At 44.2% G+C, this 23,462-nt stretch overlaps 1 protein-coding gene across 2 annotated transcripts in view; it reads left to right on the top strand.

Moving 5' to 3' along the window:
• The window catches only part of LOC136864389 (SRSF protein kinase 3), a 541,887-nt gene that overhangs the window by 214,604 nt on the left and 303,821 nt on the right, over positions 1–23,462 (top strand). Inside the window, exon 1 of one of the 2 annotated variants that reach the window (XM_067141324.2) lies at positions 1,223–1,661. The exons of the other annotated variant lie outside the window; for it this stretch is intronic. Coding sequence (XP_066997425.2) covers positions 1,267–1,661 — 395 coding nt within the window. The 5' untranslated portion in view covers positions 1,223–1,266. Of the gene's footprint in view, positions 1–1,222; positions 1,662–23,462 lie in introns of those variants that run through there. 2 annotated transcript variants of the gene reach the window in all.

The following is a 23,462-nucleotide window of genomic DNA, read 5'->3' as shown; positions in this document are numbered from 1 at the left end:
TCGGAGATCTCACGGAATCCGGTGCTTCAACACGGCTACGGCTGTTGGCTCTGGAACAGGAAAAGAACATCAAATTCACACTAACAAACATTCTACCTTCTGGAATATGACAAAGGCAATAAATTTAACCACAATGACCATAATACGCTTTCAAATGCCATCGCACGGACAATTTAATAATAATAATAATAATAATAATAATAATAATGTCCGGCCCTGCGGTGTAGGGGGCAACGCGTCCGCCTGTCGATGTAGATTGAGCCCAGTTTTACGGCCAGATCCCCTTCCTTACAGCAACCCTATGTGGAGAGATGTATTCACTATTGCGTGTTTTTTGTGGCAGTACGATGTGGAATGTATTTTAAGCAAATGAAGTGATATAGACGAAGACGTACACCTAGCCCCTGAGCAAGAGTAATTGCTCAGACGCAATTAAACTTCCCGGTCCGAGCGGGAATCGAACCAATGGCCCTTTAACCTGAAGACCACTATGCAGACCATTCAGCCAAGGAGTCTGATACCGACACTGTAGATTGGTATTTTAAGGAAGTCCGACGTGAGAGATCCATATGCATATATTATATATTTTTACAAATTGTTTTACGTCTCACCGACACAGATAGGTCTTATGGCGACGATGGGACAGGAAAAGGCTAGAAGTGGGAAGGAAGCGGCCGTGGCCTTAATGAATGTACAGTCCCAGAATTTTCCTTGTGTGAAAATGGGAAACCGCGGAAAACCACCTTCAAGGCTGCCGACAGTGGGGTTCGAACCCACTACCTCCCGAATACTGGATACTGGCCGCACTTAAGCGACTGCAGCTATCGGGCTTGGTATGCATATTTTTACTGGCAAGTTAAGAGTTACCTTTATAGTGGCTCGGAAAACCTTAAAGGATGTTCAGCAAATAACCTTCATATTACCCCATTCAGATGTGAAATAATCCCTTTTTTTTTTTTTTTTTTTTGTAGCGCATTGTTGCTCATTTATACCAATAAAATTGTGTTTTTGAGAAGTTTGCCATTTACATACACAAATTTACTTTCACCTCATGATGTTTGCCATTTTTGGACACACTGTATACCAGTAGCACGTTGTAGACGAGACCTCCTTCCGAAAGGTGTTACACAATTGGCAGTGGTTAGTGGCTGGGCTTGCCGCTTGGGCTATATGGGTAGCGCCTGGCACTTCGCCCACAGGAGCCGCAGTATCAGCACGACTGCTCAATGGAATAGTATCGTCAGTTCCTGCCCCCCCGAGAATGGCATGGCGAGAGATGCCAGGGGATCCTTTCTTGTCTATTCTCTCCGTGTGGAGTGGTTGGACCTAGATGGCAATCCGCGAGTTAACAGTTCTGTGCGTGTGTTATGGGGATCCCCGGAATTTGGAGGAAGCCGTGCGGTGTGTTTGGACGAGTCGGCCGGCCTCCAGAATACGACTGTGCGAGTGGACACCACATCCCTCGATGAACTAGACTACTGGGGTCACTTCTGTAGGTGTTGTATTCAGTTATTAGCCTTCGCGGCATTGTTGTTTGTGCTCGGACGAGGAACTGGCTTCCGCGTACTTCGGGCATACGACCCTCTTCACTGCGAATGGCGGCGGTCAGCAGTAGTCACTGTTTCAAGAAGATGGAACTCGGCAGGCCCAGTTCTATGTCGGTATGTACAGTTTTCTATACTCCAATGACTTTAATTTATTGTCTAAAATGAAAATCCACAGCCTGTTCCCAGTCATTCGACCGGGTCAGGAATGGAATGAATGAAGCTCCCATGTGCTGGCTGCCGAAGCCTGTCGCACTCCTCTGGGTCAACGATTAATGAATGATTAATGAAATGAAATGATATTGGAGAGTGTTGCTGGAATGAGAAAATGACAGGGAAAACCGGAGTACCTGGAGGAAAACCTGTCCTGCCTCCGCTTTGTCCAGCACAAATCCCACATGGAGTGACCGGGATTTGAACCACAGTATCCAGCTGTGAGAGGCCGGCGCGCTGCCGCCTGAGCCACGGAGGCTTCTTAATTTATTGTCTAACGCGCCTAATTTATTCGAGCTTGAATACCGGCCCAGTCAGGAATTAAGACTGCTCGTAGCTTGAACCAGTACTCTGTCCGCCAACCTAGAAGTGCCTCGGTGTGGTTTCCCTCCTCTCTTGGTGAACATCCGGATTGTATCAAACATACAGCCCATCGCCATTATTTTTCCGGCCTTTATCTCAATCAGTTACAAATACAAGGTTTTTTCTCAATTTGCTTTACATTTCACCGACACAGACAGGTCTTACGGCGACGGTGGAATAGGAAAGGCCTAGGAGTGGGAAGGAAGCGGCCGTGGCCTTACTTAAGGAACAGCCCCAGTATTTGCCTGATGTGAAAATGGGAAACCATGGAAAACCATCTTCAGGGCTGCTGACAGTGGGGTTTGAAACCAACTATCTCCCGGATGCAAGCTCACAGGTGCGCGCCCCTAACTGCACGGCCATTTCTCCCGATATATATACAAGTTCTGACACTAGAGCCGCAGAGGTTTATTTATTAATTCATTTATGTGACTATCGGATTTACTCGAAAATAAGATCCCCTAGAGTGCAAGACCCTTAAAATTTTCAGGTAAATTTTAGAAAAATAAGTATTTATGTGCGAATTTTAGTCCCGTAAGTGTACTTATTGGACAGGCTGTAATGACGAGAAAAATCTTTCCTTCAGAATGTTGTTGTTACTGAACGTAGTTAGTTGTTGGCGAAGGAGAAATTTCTCAATTTTAGTTATTTGCGAAAGAATTGAATTAGCAGGGAGGGGATGGGAATTTGACCTTCACACAGTAGCAGCTTCTTACCTTTCTGCCTGCTACCTGCTTTGTTCTTACTAGTAAAGCAAGTCCTGTGGTCAGAACGTTTCTTTATTTTGCCGTACCGAGCAAGTGGCTGCGCGGTTTGAGTCACATAGCTATCAGCCTGCATTCGGAAGATAGTGGGTTCGAGCCCCACTTCCGGCAGCCCTAAAGATGGTTTTCCATAGTTTCCCATTTTCACACCAGACCTACGCTGAGGGTGTACCTCACTCAAGGCCACGGCCGCTTCATTCCCACTCCCAGGCCTGTCCTATCCCATCACCGCCATACGGTCCGTCTCCACGGCTAAGTGGTTAGCGTGCTGGCCTTTGGCCACAGGGGTCCCGGGTTCGATTCCCGACAGGGTCGGGAATTTTAACCTTCATTGGTTAATTTCGCTGGCACGAGGGCTGGGCGTATGTGTCGTCTTCATCATTTCATCCTCATAACGACGCGCAGGTCGGCTACGAGAGTCAAATCAAAAGACCTGACCTGGCGAGCCGAACATATCCTCGGACACTCCCGGCACTAAAAGCGATAAGCCATTTCATTTACCGCCTTATGATCTATCTGCGTCGGTACGACGTAAAGCAAATTGCAAAGAAAGAAAAAAATATTTGCCAGTGCTACCTGTAAAATGAATTCACGAAAGAGTTTCCCTGCGGAATTTAAGTTAGATGTTTTGGAATTCGCCCAAAAAATGGTGCGTGGGCTGCAAGCCGAGAGTGTTCAGTACAACCTTACCTAGTTCGTTTTTGGAGAAATCAAAGAGATAAAGTTAAAGCCACTAAGAAGGGAACTCTGTCTAAATGTTTCAGGCGACCATTACTCTTTTCAGACGTACCGGTATCGATACACGTGAATCTGAACAGAGCAACGACCTGATGTCAAATAACACGCAGCCCCTCAAAAACAGGCTCTTTTTATATGTATAACTTCCAATAGTTAATGCTTACTAAAACATTAATTTAATGTACCGTAATATTTAGCATATTTATTTTCATTTTCCGAAATACCCCGTTTGTAAAACAAGAACCACCCCCCCCCCACCCCCCCCGAAATATGGGACTGAAAATTGCTTTAAAAAGGCAATATTTGCCAGTAAATAAGTTGCTGTAATTAATTGATTTCTGGTTTACAGCAGGGTAGCGTACCTCAGTAACAGTAAACCTACAATGATGTAGTACAGTATGGAAGCTATCTTAGTTACGATATAATAATAATAATAATAATAATAATAATAATAATAATAATAATAATAATAATAATAATAATAATAATAATAATTGCTAACTACTTTTGCGGTTTCCGTAGACGCCGAGATAATGGAATTTTGTAATATAGGAGTCCATTCACCTGCCGATAAATACCGGGTGAGTCAGCCGCGCCTGACATTTTATGCTATTAGGCATCCCACCGAACGTCACTGGTGTCATTATGGTCTATTCTCCTTTGACACACTCCAAGCAACAATCGCCTTTAATCACTCACTGCACCGTCCGGCTCCATGGCTAAATGTTTAGCGTGATGGCCTTTGGCCACTGGGGTCCGGGTTCGATTCCCGGTAGGGTCGGGAATTTTAACCATCATTGGTTAATTTCGCTGGCACGAGGGCTGGGTGTATATGTCGTCTTCATCATCATTTCATCTTCATCACGACGCGCAGGTCGCCTACGGGAGTCAAATCAAAAGACCTGCACCTGGCGAGCCGAACATGTCCTCGGACACTCCCGGCATTAAAAGCCATACGCCATACTCACTGCACCATTACCTTTCAAAAACATGTACCATCGAGCTCGATAGCTGCAGTCGCTTAAGTGCGGCCGTTATCCAGTGTTCGGGAGATAGTGGGTTCGAACCCCACTATCGGCAACCCTGAAGATGGTTTTCCATGGTCCCCTGTTTTCACACCAGGCAAATGGTGGGTCTGTACCTTAATTAAGGCCACGGCCGCTTTCTTCCCACTCCTAGCCCTTCCCTATCCCATCGTCGCCATCAGACCTATCTGTGTCGGTGCGATGTAAAGCACCTAGCAAAAACATGTACCGTATGCGACAGGCATTTACACAATGCATCAAAATGTCATACGGTTATGTAAAAAGTACGTGCCAATTATGAGCTTTCGGTAGGGTATGAACTGAACGCTATTGGCGATGGCATACTGATAGAAACGTGTGTGATTTGTGAAGCGGATGTAGTAGTCCATCTAGTAGGCTTTCTGGAAACCTACTCGCTGGAGTCGCCGTGATGTCAAAGGCAAGTGCGGTGCTGTTAATAGAGTTGCGTTTGGTAGGTGGGTTCGAATCCCACTTGAGCCTGTAAATTTCATTCGCATTTTGTACTTCGAGAATCATCCACAGAGCCAGTGTATCCGAATGCCCTCACGTCGTGGGTTATTTAATTAATTAATTTTTTATTTATTTATTTACCCTTCTTAATCTGTTTACCCTCCAGGGTAGGTTTTTCCCTCGGACTCAGCGAGGGATCCCACCTCTACCGCCTCAAGGGCAGTGTTCTGGAGCGGGAGACTTTCGGTCGAGGGATACAACTGGGGAGGATGACCAGTACCTCGCCCAGGTGGCCTCCCCTGCTATGCTGAACACGGGCCTTGGTGGGGGATGGGAAGATTGGAAGGGATAGACAAAGAAGAGGGAAGGAAGCGGCCGTGGCCTTAAGTTAGGTACCATCCCGGCATTTGCCTGGAGGAGAAGTGGGAAACCAAGGAAAACCACTTCCAGGATGGCCGAGGTGGAAATCGAACCCACCTCTACTCATTTGACCTCCTGAGGCTGAGTGGACCCCGTTCCAGTCCTCGTGCCACTTTTCAAATTTGGTTGCAGAGCCGGGAATCGAACCCGGGCCTCCGGGGTGGCAGTTAATCACACTAACCACCACGCCACAGAGGCGGACATTTATTTATTTATTTATTTATTTATTTATTTATTTATTTATTTCGGTACTGTTCTAGGCCATTAGAACTGCTTATGTTGATGTTTTATAAGCAGGGCTGGACGAAGGTAGAATGGTTGGGGGTTTTAATCCGCTTGACTGAGCAACAGCCTGTTAGCGCAGTAAGTGCTTTAAAGGCGACTGTAGCTTGGTATACGGCAAAGGAAAATCGACCATCACCCCACTGACGTTCGTTGGGATGCCTAAAAGCAGAAACGTCAGGCGCGGCTGACTCACCCGGTGTACTGACATGAAGCTGGCGTATTTAAGCAGGCTCGAACCTGCCAACATGGAGTCAGAAGACCACCGTTCTACTGCCTGACCTATTCAGGGCGGCTTGTTATAGTCTAATTAGTATTGTGAACTTAAGATAATCTGAGCTATTCTATAACAGTTACGCATTAGCCTATTCATTGAAAATTAGTAGTGTGTTTGTTTTTACATCCTGTCACAATATTATTACTTTCTTGTGTGGCAGCAAAATTATCTTACCTTGTCTTGTAGAACAGCTTTATTGAGACTACATTGCTAGTTATTAAAATTGCTACACCATGAAGATGGCGTACAACAAACGTCAAATTTACACGAATGGTGCAGCATGCTGGGATACGCTAATGATTAGCATTTCCGTGTTTGCGCACACAGCAGGTAGTAGTAACGCAATCTACAGTCTGAATAAAAGGGATGATTGCACAGCGGGTTTCTCAGCCGGAAGTCGCAATCGAAAGTTGGTTGCTTGTGTAACGGTTGTGTTATGCCTCGTGTGAGGAAGAGGTGGAAGAGGAAGAGGAGGAGGAAAGCCCACCAGGGCCCTGTTTCATAAAACATCTTTCACTAATATTATTAGCAAGAAACCAGTAATATTAACTAATAATATTAGTATTATGTTCCATAGAGTTATTAGCTAATGATATTAAGAGTCAAAATTATTAGTAGATATTCCAAATAATATTAGAAAATTGTTTCATATACATCATCATCATCATCATCATCATCATATGCAGTTTCTAGCTGTTGGCCGGGTCTGCTTTCATAGACAACATGACTAATAAAACGTTACTCATATTATTGGGATTATTTCCAAAAGTGTATTTTGATTCGTAATCCTTACCTATTATTAGTGAAACCAAAGTGAGGGGTATTTTAATATGTTGGCATAAAATCATGAAGATGAGTGAAATAAATATAATGGCGTATGGCTTTTAGTGCCGAAAGATCCCAGAACGGGTTCGGCTCGCCAGGTGCAGGTCTTTTGATTTTACTCCCGTAGGCGACCTGCGCGTCGTGATGAGGATGAAATGATGATGATGATGATGAAGACAACACATACACCCAGCCCCCGTGCCAGGGAAATTAACCAATGATGGTTAAAATTCCCGACCCTGCTGGGAATCGAACCCGGGATCCCTGCGACTAAAGGCCAGCACGCTAACCATTTAGCCATGGAGCCGGACATCAATGAAATGATCGCCTCTGATTCGAATAGTGATGAGGAACGAGAGTAGGTATTCGCCGTTCAATAAATGTTAGGCCAAAAACAGCTTGTATTGGTATGTAACAAACATGAATACAATGAGAGATTTAGGTTTGATTACAGATCTTTTAAGTATTTGCTTGATAGGATTGGTAATAGACTGTCCCTCTGTAAGGATTGAAGCATAACAGCAGCTTCACATTGCGCTCCACGGGTTGGCAGTGATACACAGTATCATTGTGTTTCCCTAGTGCAGTTCTGCTCGGAGATTCCATCTATCCTTCAAAATTTTGGCTTATACCACCGTTAAACCAAGATGGTGATGGTGATGATTATTGTAGGCAAGCATACTCTATATAACACCAATCAGGAAAATGGAAGTTAACCGACATTCGAAAAATGAAGGTATCGGACAAAGAAAGAGGAGGGCCACGAAGGGCGTGAAAATGCAAGACACTGTAGGCCTCGCAATCTAATACCGTCAGGGTTGGAAAATAACGAGTTGAACAAGGGAGGTCGGATACGATAGGAGCCTGGCACAAGTAAGTGGAAGCAAAGCCAGGAATCAGCTCAGGACCCCATGGTCGCAAACCCACGCTTCCAAGTTGAGAGCCCCTGGGGCCCCCTTTAGTTGCCTCTTACGACAGGCAGGGGATACCGTGGGTGTTATTCTACCGCCCCCACCCACATGGGGTAGTAAACCAAGGTTTTGCTAGTCCGTCTCAACAGAGATTTTTAAGAGCACGTGATAACAAAGTAAAAAGAACAAAGGGGGTTATAATGTACAAAGGCTGCGAATGGTTGACGCTTTAATTCAATCACTTTCCGCAAAGAAACTTTCTTCTTTCACATTATTTTCACTTGTTTTATCCATTCTCATATGTGTGAAAGTCACAACAATGAAAATATCAAGCGAGCCTCTCAAACATGGATTAATAGCCGGTTGTAGTCAAGCACTGGCCTACTACTAGGGGCTTAACGTCGCGCCGACACAGATAGGTCTTATGGCGACGATGGGATAGGAAAGGCCTAGGAGTTGGAAGGAAGCGGCCGTGGCCTTAATTAAGGTACAGCCCCAGCATTTGCCTGGTGTGAAAATGGGAAACCGCGGAAAACCATTTTCAGGGTTGCCGATAGTGGGATTCGAACCTACTATCTCCCGGATGCAAGCTCACAGCCGCGCGCCTCTACGCGCACGGCCAACTCGCCCGGTACTACTAGGAACAAACATAAACCAAGGACATATGCATCAGACCGATTCTAACCTCCATTTATATCAGCTGACTAATGAACTAATATTATGAGTGAAGATATTTTATTAGTCTCGTGTGAATCTTTATGAAACAGAATTTGCTTAACTAATAATTTATTTTCATGAGTTCTAATATTATTTGTTAGTTTTATGAAACAGGGTCCAGCACGTGTCATAATTTGACCGTGGGGTGCCGATATTCTGCGCCCTACATTGATGCCATAGCAGAGACAGGCGCGCCTACAGTGGTGCGTTGAACGACGACTATGGAGAGGAGTGGCGTCTCGTCGTCTTTTCCGACGAATTTCGGTTCTGCTTACAGCATCATGATGCATGTAGGCACCGAGGAGAACGAACAATGCCAACTCGCATTCGTCATCGCCATACGGGTCCAGCATCTTTAGTGATTTTATGAGGTGCCATTGGGTATACATTCCGGTCACCTCTTGTTCACATGGCCGATAGTTTGGACAGGCGCCGTTGCATTTCTGACATCATAAGGCCCGTGGCTGTGCCCTACCTTCGATACATCCGTGACGCTACCTTTCATCAGAGTAATGCATGACAGCATGTTCCCCGTGTTGTCCTAATCTTCCTCGATAGAGGCGATGCCCTGGCCAGCACGTTATCCAGATTTATCACCAACTGAGAACTGTCCATAGGTTGCCGAAAGACTGGCACGCCACCACTCAGCAGTAACTGGGATTGACGAACTCTGGAATAACAAATAATTTCATGTGGCTATTTCTAGTCGAGTGTAGCCCTTGTATGGCAGGCCCTCCGATGAGAGTGGGCGGCATCTGCCATGTGTAGGTAACTGCGTGTTATTGTGGTGGAGGATAGTGTTATGTGTCGTGTGTGAGTTGCAGGGATGTTGGGGACAGCACATACACCCAGTCCCCTGGCCAGTGGAAGTAACCAATGAAGGTTAAAATCCCCGAACCCGGGACCCTGTGAACCGAAGGCCAGTACGCCGACCATTCAGCCAACGAGTCGGGCACATGATGTATCCGTATCTATCACCCAAGCTCAGTTCGACTCGTGCCCAGCTGGATTCCAACTGTTATTTCTGCCAGAAGTGGCAGCTCTGGGTACTGATTTGTGCATGCTCTCTACTGATATGATGTAAAAAAATCGTATCTTCCACTCATCATACTGTATTGTACAATAAATATGATTCTGTTCTCTGCCTACCCTCCTGGTATAGCAATTTTAATGCGAGCAGTGTATCACACATTCTGTAGAGTGGTGAATTATTGTGGGAGATCGTTAGCACCCTTCCAGTACTGAATACAGTCCAGGTTCTTCAGATAAGCAGCGTAGTCTAGCCACTTCATTCGCACCCCTTGTGAGCCGAATTCGAGTCCCGGCGACTTCGGCTGGTGTATTTAGTAAGACCAGCGTATGGCGACAAGGTGGGAATCCGACCTTAAACCCCCGGCATCTCCTAAACTGAGTCTGGGAGCGCCGCCGAAAACCGTAAAACTAGTTAGTGGAACGTAAAGCTAATTAACATTATTTAGAAATTTTATCTTCTAATGTTTCCTCTCTCTCAGCGATTGTTGAAAACCCTTGAAGCTAGTAGTACGAAAAACTTTCCATAAATTATCCGTAGGTTTCTTTCATACTCAACTGTAACTTGCGTGCTGATGCGAATCAGACACGTCGAAATACACGAACAGTTTTGATACAAGATAGTCTGATTTAATATCATTATGCCAAAATTGTGACTGCCTTCGCCCACGGTAAACTGCTTTGAATTCGTCGAGAAGACATTATGTTCCCAAAGTACCCGAAGCAAGGGGAATCGAAAGGTTTTAGGCATTCACAAACGATTCATTTTAAACAAAATAATAAGCCCAACACTGTTCCCAGATTCATATAAGCTTAATGTATGTTTCGTTCAACATTAACCAACAAGTTCTAGAAGACCATAAAAAGAGACGAATGGACTAAGCAAGGGCATTTCGTTGTGGTGCTGTGAACAAGGAATTTCAGCATCCTCGAAATGACAGGAAGTATTAATAGATAACCGTTTCTCATTTGATGTAAAACATTTTCTCTATGTCTGTATTTTCGGTTTGGAAATAAACATGCTAAAGAGTGCCAGACTCCTTAGACATACTTTGATTCTTTTCAGTTCCCCAGAGAAGTAATTAAGAGCATCAGAAGAAACTATGGAGTATCTACAAGGAGAAGTATAATAACTTATATTGAGTTTAGTTCCCTCCTTTTATTTTTCTCCTAGTAACACGCTATGAAGTCCCTTGGTTGAGTGGAAAGTAAATGCTTCGACAATCCATAACCTCGGCACTAAGTGGAGTAAATTGTTCAGTTGTAGGCTCGGCCGCCTTTGCTGCCAGGAATCAACCTGCTATTCATTCAGGGTATAGGCTGAATGAACCTCCTGGCCATGTGCCTCTCGAGTAGTGCAAAGCTCGTTTCTAAATTTTTCAGTTTCCTGACAGGAAACCCGCGACATTCCGGGTGAATCTTTCCTTATGTTAACACCTAGGTACTTACAGAGATCCCCAAAATGGAACTTTCACGCCATGAACGCAGTAATTAAAACTGAGAGGACTTTTCCTATTTGTAAAACTCACGAGAAAATGGGTAAACAGAATTTAGCGAAATTCGGTATGTAAAGTCTGAGAATAAGGAGCTACAGTCTACGATATAGTTTTGTAAGACACCCTAATTTCACAGAGTCGAAATAAAACTAATGTGAAGGCCTGCAGTATAGAAAGCTCATAAACTTTATCAACAATAACATTACATTGACCATTGTTTGTTGTGATGTGCTTTTTGTCTTCTGTTTCCACTCATCCCCGATAGATAGGATTACTGCAGCGTACAGAGGTTTTTTTAATTTGATTTACGTCGCACCGACACAGGTAGGTCTTATGGCGACGATGGGATAGGAAAGGAATACGGGTGTGAAGGAAGCAGCCTTGGCTTTAATTAAGGTAAGGCCTGGTGTGACTGGTGTGAAAATGGGAAACCACGGAATACCATCTTCAGAGATGCCGGCAGTGGGGTCGAATCCACTATCTCCCGGATGCAAGCTCACAGCAGCGCGCCCCTAACCACACGGCCAACTCGCCTGGTCGTACCGACTGTAACAGCCTGCCTGTATATTGGCGGGAAGTAGCTGGGGAGTTAGATAACTTTCTTCTTTAGCATGTCATTCCTCTGGTTCATACATTTTATGATATTACTGGTACGTAACGGCATAATGACAGAGGAGTTTTCACGGCAGTCTGCGACCTGATTATTCCAGCTCTGGAACTTTGGACTCTTAGATCGGCACCGTAGTACTGTTCGTTGAAAGTGAGAAAGTGTGCGGTTTTTCATTTGATCGAGTATTTTATATGATAACATTGCTTTCAATCGCTACATTCCTACTGACGTTTTTGTAATGACCTATGTTGAATTCAGTTAGGAAAACCACCAAGTCAGTCTTTCTGAGACCACGAACCTACTACGCAGGCGTAGCAGGGGGAGAGGTGATACTCCCACGTGGCGCGTCCCATGTGGTGGATAGGGGGGTCCTAACAGGCTTGCCGGCGGACTTGAGGGAAATAAAATACCTCTCGCGGACCAAACACACTACCCCCTGCGGGTGGGAGACGCACATGTAGAATACACCCACGCTACCCCCTGCCTGTCGTAAGAGGCGACTAAAAGGGGCGACCAAGGGATGATTGAATTAGAACCATGAAACTACTTTTGATTCGTACCATCATGCGGGGAACACCATGGGTTGCCTGTACTTGCGAGTAGTACCACTACATTAGGTACGAAATAGGTTTGTGATTCGTAGCAGTTAAGAGGCTGGCCTGAGGGTTTCCAGTACCCGTGCGTCGTACTCATTTGAGCAACACCGCGGGTCTGGGCGTAGCCTGTGTGTTGTACCGCTATATGAGCGACACCGTCGGTCTGCGTTGCCTGTGATTGGTGCCCACTATGTGAGGAACACCACGGGAATACCGGCGCCTGTGATTAGTACACCTAGGTGAGGAGCCTCATCGGTTTGCGTTGGCTGTGAGTGGCGCTATTGTGTGAGAAACACCATAGGTCTGCGTTCCCTGTACGAAGTACAATACTTGTGAGTAGTACCATCATGTGTGGAACACTGTGAGTCTTGGCTACTTTTGATTAGTACTCCAACATGACAAATACCATGGTTCTACTTTACTCGCAACATACCATTCTGTGGGGCCTTAGACATGGATTTTGCACCCCTTTAGACATCAAGCATCATGGTGCTTTATAAGTGGTCCCTTGGTCAGAAATACTATTATTTAGGATCTTTTTTGAGTCTGATCCACTGTTGTTTTTTGTTTTTGTTGGGTTCAAGTCCATCCATTCATTCTTCATGACATTTTTTTTTATTTTGGTCAGTGGATGAATTTGTACTTCTTGTTATTTCATTTCGTACCACTAGGGGACGATGAACTCGATGTTAAGCCCCTTTAAACAACAATCATTATCATCATCATCTTTCTGAGAATCCCGTAACGAAGCAGGGTTACATCAGCTAGTAAATAAATAAATAAATAAATAAATAAATAAATAAATAAATAAATAAAATATGCCAGCCTCGTATCGGTAGATTTACTGGCACGTGAAAGAACTCCCGCAGGAAAGAGATTACCGGCACCTCGGACCTTCTGGAAACCGTAAAAGTAGTTAGTGGGACGTGAAACTAATTCGAGTAGTGGTAGTGGGGCCCTGAAAAATGGGGAATTTCGTATTTCAGAGTAATAGGTGACATTCGAGTTTTAGTACTAGACAACAGAAAGAATTATTCTAAAATGAAAGTCACGCCCATGTGGTTTGCATTCCACGTCATGAAATGAAGATCCTGTCACTGTGATCACGTTCATTTACGAGCATACTTGTTGGATTCTTCTAGAGCAGGGCCTCTCAGGGTGCATGCATCAGTGCATTACACTGTGCACGACGCAAATGACGACTTCGCTTGTTTGACTAGAGTGCAGACCACCACTCCACGATTTGGAGCAATAGTACTGTCTCTCTCTTTCCCCACACCTGTCTCGCTCGCTCCGCCTGTCCCCCTCTTCCTCACTCGTTCCGTACCGCTCCAAATCCGAGCCGAGTTGAGGCGAGCTTAGCCGAGTAGCCCAGAAACGAAGCGTTGGTTCGAGCCGAGCCGAGTGGGACCGATACACTGTGCACAGGACCTCTGCGCCTCATTTTGCACGCGTGAGATTTTGGGCGTTTGAGAGGCCCCGTTCTAGAGTGAATTAATTGCTTTGTGCTACTGTATGTTATGATTAATAATAATTATGCCGGGCTGAGTGGCTCAGACGGTTAAGGCGCTGGCCTTCTAACCCCAACTTGGCAGGTTCGATCCTGGCTCAGTCCGGTGGTATCTGAAGGTGCTCAAATACGACAGCCCCGTGTCGGTAGATTTACTGAGACGTAAAAGAACTCCTGCGGGACTAAATTCTGGTACCTCGGCGTCTCCGAAGACCTTAAAAAGTAGTTAGTGGGACGTAAAATAAATAACATTATTATATTATTATTATTATCGCACGTCTGAGTTAAGACCCACTGAACCGTTGCCATCTGGACGGCCTTCCTATAATTTTCGACAGGTCAGTTGTGCTACTAAGAACGAAAGTGGAATTCTATTGGGCGGTTCCTATGGCTGATTTAATTTCATTTCGTCAGATAACACTGAGTGGGCCAACAGAGTGTCGCAGTAACTCTGATGGCTTTTCGGTGACTCTAGAATAGGAAGACGCTAGGAGGAAGGAACTGGGCATGGCCTTGATTAGGATACAGCCCCAGCATGTTCCTGCTGTGAAAATAGGAAACCATGTTAAACCATATTCAGAACTGCCGAGGGTGGGGTTTGAACCAATCATCTCACAAATGCAAGCTTACCGTTCAGCCAATTCGCACGGTTCGATCAAGTTAACTCCATTAACTATGAAGACAAATTGGTTAAAGCCACGCCGTTGACTGCCAAGAAATACTTTACTATGAACCGAGCGAGTGGCTGCGTGGGTTGGTCACGTAGTTGTCAACTTTCATTCTAGAGATGGTGTGTTCGAGCCACATTGTCGGCAGCCCTGAAGATAGTTTTCCGTGGTTTCCCATTTTCACACCAGGCAAATGCTGGAGTCGTAACTGCATTAAGGCCACGGCCGCTTCCTTCCCATTCCCAGACATTTCCTATTCCATCATCGCCAACTCAACTCTTCCAGTAGAACTGCCACCTGAATGGAATTGAAATCTGAATTGAATCGATAGTGTGATCGATATTGTGCCCTTTTCAAGGATTCGCTTATGGGTGCAATATGAAATTTCCAAACCTTTATTATCTAATCCCCACAATTGCGTTACACGTGCGCACACACATACCATGTCTTGTTGTGGCATTTTTCTTTATTATCCATATCAACATCAATTATAATGAAATAGATTGGATTACCTGTTTTTTTACTAGGGGTATGTGGAGAGGCAGGCAATGTTTCAATTCTCGTAACTGTGGAAACAGATTTTTCCGTATATGAGGCAGATCGTTCAATTGACTTTCTGAGGGAAAGAGCTAGTGTGCATTTTCTATGTTCTGTATCGCAGCAGTCTTCTACGTCTGTTATTATTTTACTACTACTAACATGTTTTCATTCCTACACTGAAGGAGGGGGGGGGGTGGTCTCTAAGAGAGTAACGTCGTCTCTCAGACCGAGAATTTGTTACGGTGAAGGAGATGCTCGGAGAAGGTGAGGGGTTGGCGGCCGTGGCCTATAGTAGAAACTGTCCCGGCATTCGCCTTCGTGCAGGTGAATAGAAAACCACGGAAAACCATTCTCAGGACAGCCGACAGTTGGGGCCAGCCGTGAGGTCCAGCCCTGTCCCGTCTCCCGAATGCAGAGGCATAGAACCACAGTAAAGCCGTGACCACCCCTCCTCTTCTCGGTTGGCCGGTCGGAGTGCAGAGCTGTTGGACCAAGGACCAGCCGTGGCCACTTGCGAGCCGAGACCCACTCTGCATCCACCGACCTTTTCCAAGTAGGTGTTCATGTGATGTACTTGGATTTTTCTCAGCCATTGCAATAGGTTTCAACAGTTCATTTTACCGAGCTCGATAGCTGCAGTCGCTTAAGTGCGGCTAGTATCCAGTATTCGGGAGATAGTGAGTTCGAACCCCACTGTCGGCAGCCTGAAGATGGTTTTCGGTGGTTTCCCATTTTCACACCAGGCAAATGCTGGGGCTGTACCTTAATTAAGGCCACGGCTGCTTCCTTCCCAGTCCTAGCCCTTTCCTATCCCATCGTCGCCATAAGACCTATCTGTGTCGCTGCGATGTAAAGCCAATAGCAAACAAAAGGAAGTTCTTTTTTCACCTGTATTTCTTTGATTTATCGCAGAATTACAGTATAGTATTCGAAGTTTTCGATTACACCGCCAGATATCTTACGGTGATGTATAACCGATTCACTTTTGATGTCATAGGTTGCTAGTCCGTATCTTCATCACTAGGGAGTCGAACTGTCACTACAAGTTTTGCGGATAGTAACTGTGATGATGTAACGTAAAGCGAATTTGGGATGGGGGAGGGGGTGGGGACTTTTCTATGGTTTCTCCATTTCACTTTCATACAACATTTAGATGCTGTGATGATTTCTTCTTAAGGCATGAGTCATGACAGTTTTTTTTTTTCTTATTTCTTTTCTTTTGCTGTTGACCTTACGTCGCATCGGCTCACGTAGGTCTTACGGCGACGATGAGGTAGGACAGTGCCAGGTTTGGGATGTAAGCACCCATGGCCTTAAAGCACAGCCCTAGTATTTTCCTGGCGTGACAATGGGAAACCACAGGAAAGGATCTTCAGGGCTACCGACAGTGGGATTCGAATCCACTATCTCCCGAATGCAGGCTTCAGTCACACATCCTGAGTCGCCCAGCCAACTCACTCGGTAGATTAATAAACAAAAAATGTATGCGTTTGAAGTAGCTTCTGTTGCTACACAGACGTCGGGGTGTCGGAGTTATTTAACGTGCTGGAAGCCAATGACACATGAAAATCTTTCTTAGTGCTCTCCACATTTAGTTACGAAGTTGCACACCCGTTTGTCTATCACAACTACATAGGTAGGTTATCACTAGGAACTGGATTTTACATAATATGTACATAAATGTTGTAAATATCAGTAAAATATGAAATTAAATATTTGTAATATGTAATATTCATAATAATGTAATATTTTAAAAAAGAGTCACCTCCGTACAGGCCATGTAGGCCCTTGGAGGAGTGGAAGGTAAAGGCTTCCACCATTGTTAACCGCGGCACGTGATGGGGTAGAGTGGTTACCCTGGTTCTCATTTTTGGTGTAGGCTGTGTGAACCTCAGGGCAATGTGCACCTCCGAAAGTGGAAATCGCGTTTCTTAAATTTTAAGACTTCCTGACGGGGATTCGAACCCACGTCCTTCCGGGCGAACCGAGCACGCCTTTACCGCCTCGGCCAGGCAGCCCCTAATGTAATATTCATAATGTATAATTAAATTAAACAATGCACTTTTGTAGCTAATTTGCTGTTGCCCTCATATCCTGAAAATGAAACAAATAAATGCTACTAAATAAAGTTAACCGAGCTCGATAGCTGCAGTCGCTTAAGTGCGGCCAGTATCCAGTATTCGGGAGATAGTGGGTTCGAGCCCCACTGTCGGCAGCCCTGAAGATGGTTTTCCGTGGTTTCCCATTTTCACACCAGGCAAATGCCGGGGCTGTACCTTAATTAAGGCCACGGCTGCTTCCTTCCAATTCCTAGGCCTTTCCTATCCCATTGTCGCCATAAGACATATCTGTGTCGGTGCGACGTAAAGCAAAATAGCAAAAAAAAACTAAAGTTAATATAGAATCTGTCTTAAAACCAGTATAAATAACAGATAGTACGGTAATTTTTTTTACCGTGATGCGCAGTGTGTTGTCAAGAACTTCTGCATGTTTTCCATTGTGATGTTTTCGCGCTGATCCGATAAAATTCTCTTGTAGGCTGAGAAGGACCGTTCAACCTCACAGGAAGTCAGCAGCGATGAATATTTAAAAATATAAAACTAGCTGAGTGACAAATCTTCTGGGGGTTCTTCTTGTTCACCACTAATGATCTTGCAAATAGTTAGAGAGCTCGGATAACCTGGATTTCATTTCAAGACTGCGTGGAGTTTGTTGGAAACTCTGACCAGTGAAAGGCACCTAGCCATCCCAGATTCTGAGAAAAGATTAGTGCTGCTGTATGCAATTGAGGCACTTGGATCTAGTATTTCACAAAGGGTTAGAAATCTCAATTTTTATAGGAATTTTTAAGCCAACTTTAGGAATTTAAATATATTCTATACGAGATGAAATTCGCCAATTATTTTACTAGTCTGAAAATGGAACGGGCTAATACGATTTTTAATTTTTTAAACAGTTACGTAGATATGTACAAAAATGTAACATTCTTCACATAATATGTAATATTACTGAGAATATGTCAAATAAAACATAACCATACCAGAACCACAATTCGCAAACAGTTGTCTACAAGTAAAGTAATGGAATATGTAATAAGATAAGAATCCAGGACCTAGTTATCACACAGTCCTCACTCACTTCTGTTCCTCACAGACAATTGCTCTATCTCTTTTAGTTTTGTACAAAGCTCTTTTGATGGCCAGTCCATTTCTCAACCAAGTGTTCTGCTCATGCCTTGTCTCTGGTGACTGTACACCCCGTTGAATCTTCAAGCAAATCTCTGATCAATCGCCCTCCAACAAAACTTCGTGCTTCTTTTTTCAGTGGTATTATCGTGGTATGGATAATTCGTGCCACTAAGTGGGGAAACACCACGGGTTTGCTGGCGCTCGTGATTATTACCACTATGTGAGTAAAACCATCGGTCTGAGAGCAGTAGTACCATTATGTAGGGAACACCATGGCTTTGTGTTGCCTGTGGGCTTTGCCATAATGTGTGATACATCGTTGGTCTACATGTGCCTATGATTAGTACCACTATGTGAGCAATACCATGAGTATACGTGGCTTGTAATCAGTTCCATTAAGTGAGGAACACCACAGGAATACCGGCGCCTATGATTAGTCCCACTATGTGAGGAACACCATGGTTCTGCTTTACCAGTGATTGGTACCATTATGAGGGGACAGTGGCCTGGATTTTGGACTCCCTTAGGTAATGAGTATCTTTTTTTTTAAAGTTGCTTTACGTCGCATCGACACAGGTAGGTCTTATGGCGACGACGGGACAGGGAAGGACTAGGAGTAGGAAGGAAGCGGCCGTGGCTTTAATTAAGATACAGCCCCAGCATTTGCTTGGTGTGAAATGGGAAACCACGGAAAACCATCTTCAGGGCTGCCGTCAGTGGAGTTCGAACCCACTATCTCCCGAATACTGGATACTGGCCGCACTTCAGCGACTGCAGCTATCGAGCTCGGTGTAATGAGTATCATCCCAGTAATGAAAGCATTGTGAATTGAATGCACTGGTTGTATTTGTTTCACGATCATCTTTTCATCATTATTCGTTTGAGATTCTGGTCAGTGGATGCATCTTGAAGTTTTAATTTTTGTTTCGTTCATCTCGTACCATTAGCAGCCGATGACTTAGCTGTTCGGCCCCTTTAAACAATAGTCGTCATCATCATCATCATTGGCTTATAATTCATATGTACATAGACCTATCATCATTATTTGCGGTTGTTACTAACACAAATTTGAAAAAAATAGTAGTTTTCTTATTACTGTGGCCCCGGGTTCGATTTCCGGTCGGGTCAGGGATTTTTATCTCGTTTTGAGGCCTGGGTCGAGTTCCACTCACCCTACTTGATTACAACTGAGGAGCTATCTGACGGTGAGATAGCGGCCCCGGTCTAGAAAGCCAAGGATAACGGCCGAGAGGATTCGTCGTGCTGACCACACGACACCTCGTAATCTGCAGGCCTTCAGGCTGAGCAGCGGTAGGCCAAGGCCCTTCGGAACTGTTGCGCCATGGGGTTTAGTTTGGTTTTTTTTGGTTTGGTTCTTTACTTTGACTGCAGAATAACTTTCACATTGTTATTTATTTATTTATTTATTTATTTATTTATTTATTTACTTGTGTTTTTGTTTGCTTGTTCGTTAGTTTGAACCAGCAAACGGCGCCCTATCTACAGCGGCAGCCAGGGCATTTTACGCCACTGGAATGGTGATCGACACTTAAATATCAGATCATAAAGATTGTAGACTAAAGTGCATGTAGCGACGATTTACTACAGTACCACAATAGGTGGATAATCCGTCAGCAGTTGTTTTAAATAGAATTATATGAAACAAAAGTCTGCACTTCGATTGGAAATGCATTAATCTTAGTAGCCTGTAACTATTAGTTTCTTATTTTACTGTCTAAACAGTTAAAAACGATTTCATTTTACCGAGCACATTGGCTACACGGTGTTCGGTAGATGGTGGGTTCAAACCCCACTGTCAGTAGACTTGAAGAGGGTTTTCCAGGGATTACTATTTTAAAACTTGTCAAATTCTGTAGCTGTACTTCAGTAAAGGCCACGGCCGATTTCTCCCCAGTCCTGTCGCCGAAAATCTGTAAGAACTAGTGTGACATTACATGGCTATCAATAAAAATCACTGTAAGATACTTTTTGAAAGTTTATAGAGATGTAAATGATACCATTTTCCTACCCCTACTAGAAGTCTATAAGAGAGTGAATGATTCTCCTCCTTTGTTGCATTTCGATGTCTAAGAATCGCCTCTCGAGCTCATCAGTTTCACATTTGCGCATTATGAGTTGGAATATTACTTGCATTCCACCAGTGAGGGGCGGTGTACTTGTGCCATTTTGAAGATGACGAAAACAAAAATTATTTAGAAAATGGTTTCCAAGATAAAGGAATGTGTGTGGTTCTGTTTAGGTATTGTAATAGGGTACTTTTGCACGAATCCATTCGAACTATCCATCGCCTAAAATGGAAAACAAGTAACTTAAAAAAGGACAAATTATGCTTTCCTAGTTGGAACTTACTTTTTGATCAGAACAGCTTTATTATAGACTATTATGCTTTTCAGCATTCAGTTTGCAAGCCTCTTTGAATGTATTAACCGCCGGCCTGTGGCCTCGTTTAGTTCTGTATCTCTTAACTTTAAATCATTAGAAACTGAGTCTAACAAATACCGTATTGATCTCCCTCTTCGTCTCTTACAGAGTCCATTATTCTCCTAGGTAATCTATCCACCATTCGCCTCGCATGGCCCCAACACCGAAGCCGCTTTATGCGTACATATTCATCAGTCGAGTTAATCGTAGCTGCTATCTCCTCATTCCGAGTACACTCCTGCCATTGTTCCCACCCGTTTGTACCAGCGATCGTTCTTGCTAATTTCTTGTCTGTTAATTCTAACGTATGGATAAGATATCCTGAGTCCACCCAGATTTTCGCTCCCGTAAAGCAATGTTAGTCTGAAAACAGACCGATGTAAAAATAGTTTCGTCCAGGAGCTGACTTCCTTCTTACAAAATACTGTTGATCGCAACTTCAAACTCACTGCATTAGCTTTGCTGTGCCTTGATTCAGTTTCACTTACTATACTATCATCCTGGGAGATTACACATCCGTTCAGTTTCTTATTCCCAACCTGACATTCTATTCCTTTAGGTTGCTTACCTACTGACATCAGTTTAGTCTTGGAAAGGCTAATATTCATATCATACTCATTGCACCTATTTTTCAGGCTTTCAACAGTAATCTGTCGTTAAGAATAAATCGTCGACATAAGCTAAACTGCTTACTGCAATTTCACCTAATTGAATCCCTCCCTGCCGCTCTATGCCTTTCAGCCGATGATCCATGTAAACTGTGAACAGCAAAGGTAAAAGATTTAGAGCGTTGTCTGACACCTGTGAGTAAATTGAACAAAGAACTCATTCTACAATCAGTTCTCCCCGCAGGCCAGTTGTCAACATAAATATTGAACACGACAAGGACACAGAGCTAGTTGCAAGTAAGGGATTTTGGAGGCGGTTAGTTCACTGATAAAAACTTGGAGACTGAACGTTGAAAGTCATAGTAGTCTAGAGTGAAGGTGCTATCATTATCAAAAATCGTTTTGCATTTGCTACTTTGAACATGGGTACGTTTGGAGTCATTTATGTTGCTATTTTGCTTTATGTCGCACCGACACAGATATGTCTTACGGCGACGATGGGAGAGGAAAGGCCTCGGAATTGGAAGGAAGCGGCCGTGGCCTTAATTAAGGTACAGCCCCAGCAGTTGCCTGGTGTGAAAATGGGAAACCACGGAAAACCATCTTCAGGGCCGCCGACAGTGGGGCGCGAACGAGTCATTTATAAAAGATCTTTGACGGGCTGAGTGACTCAGACGGTTGAGGCGCTGGCCTTCTGACCCCAAATTGGCAGGTTCGATCCTAGCACAAATACAACCGTCTCGTGGCAGTATAGATTTTTGGCACATAAAGGAACTCCTGCGGGACAAAATTCCGGTAGCTCGGTACCTCCGAAAGCCGTAAAATTAGTGGGACGTTAAGCAAATAACATTATTATTATTATTATTATTATTATTATTATTATTATTATTAACAGTGACTTGATTTGATCTAGTTTTCGGAAAACATTGATACTGTATAGTATATTGCGTACCATTGAGTCCAAGTTTAATTCATCTTATCCGACGGGAAAAATGTATTCATTGGAAGTACAATTTTAATTGACACACATGTCCTTATCTCTTCATTAAACGACGTTGTTTGCCCTGAACGCAATCTGCCTGTGAGGCGAACGAGCAGCACCGATTCAAGAACACTTTTTTTGTTATGGCGACGATGGGATAGGAAAGGCCTAGGAGTTGGAAGGAAGCGGCCGTGGCCTTAATTAAGGTACAGCCCCAGCATTTGCCTGGTGTGAAAATGGGAAACCACGGAAAACCATTTTCAGGGCTGCCGATAGTGGGATTCGAACCTACTATCTCCCGGATGCAAGCTCACAGCCGCGCGCCTCTACACGCACGGCCAACTCGCCCGGTGATTCAAGAAAAGACGGCGGCGAAATATTTCATTCGTTGTGAAGTACTAAGACCAGGAGTGAAGGGATTCATCGTAGTCATTGGGAGGACTGGAAGAAACGAAGGGAACGTAAACCTGCCATTAGTGAATATCTGTAGGAGGAGTAAAATTGTCTGTGTCGTAAGTTCCTTCGTTGCTGAAAGCGTACTAATCCTTGAAATTACCGTCCCATCGTTGGTCGTCTGCCTCGGCTACATCGGTAGAGCAATGTCGATTCCCGGATCTTGGGGTCGTTACGGGATTTTTTTCAGTCACTTCATTGACCACTCGATAGGGTTCAGAGGAGAGCATAACTACTTCAAATGAGGAGCAAGAATATGCTTACTAAAATTTTATTCAATAAAAGAACGATAATTAATATTACTAAATAGGCAAAAAAATCAGTTAAATATGCCACAATACGATATAAAGCAGTAACAGTGCGTAACGTGAGTGGTAAAAGTATCTTGAAATTGTTTATATTCTTCTTCTTTTCCTACCACTTTTCCCACACCTGTGGGGTTGCGGGTGCGAACTGCGTCGCACACGTGGATTTGGCCCTGTTTTACGGCCGGATCCCCTTCCTGACGCCAACCCTTTATGGAGGGATGTAATCACTATTGCGTGTTTGTGTGGTGGTTGGTAGTGTATTGTGTTGTGTGAATATGAAGAGGAGAGTGTTGGGACGGACACAAACGCCCAGTCCCCGAGCTAGAAGAATCAATCAGGAGCGATTAAAATCCCCGACCCGGCCGGAATCGAACCCGGGATCCTCTGAACCGAAGGTCAGTACGCTGACCATTCAGCCAACGCGTCTGACCTTGAAATTGTTCATATTATGACTTCCAAAGAATGAAAACGCAATGCCAGAT

This window comes from Anabrus simplex, chromosome 2 (genome assembly GCF_040414725.1).
Source record: "Anabrus simplex isolate iqAnaSimp1 chromosome 2, ASM4041472v1, whole genome shotgun sequence".
Classification (NCBI taxonomy): domain Eukaryota; kingdom Metazoa; phylum Arthropoda; class Insecta; order Orthoptera; family Tettigoniidae; genus Anabrus; species Anabrus simplex.
The sequence above is the reverse complement of the archived record's forward strand: the minus strand, read 5'-3'. Positions and strand labels throughout refer to the sequence as shown.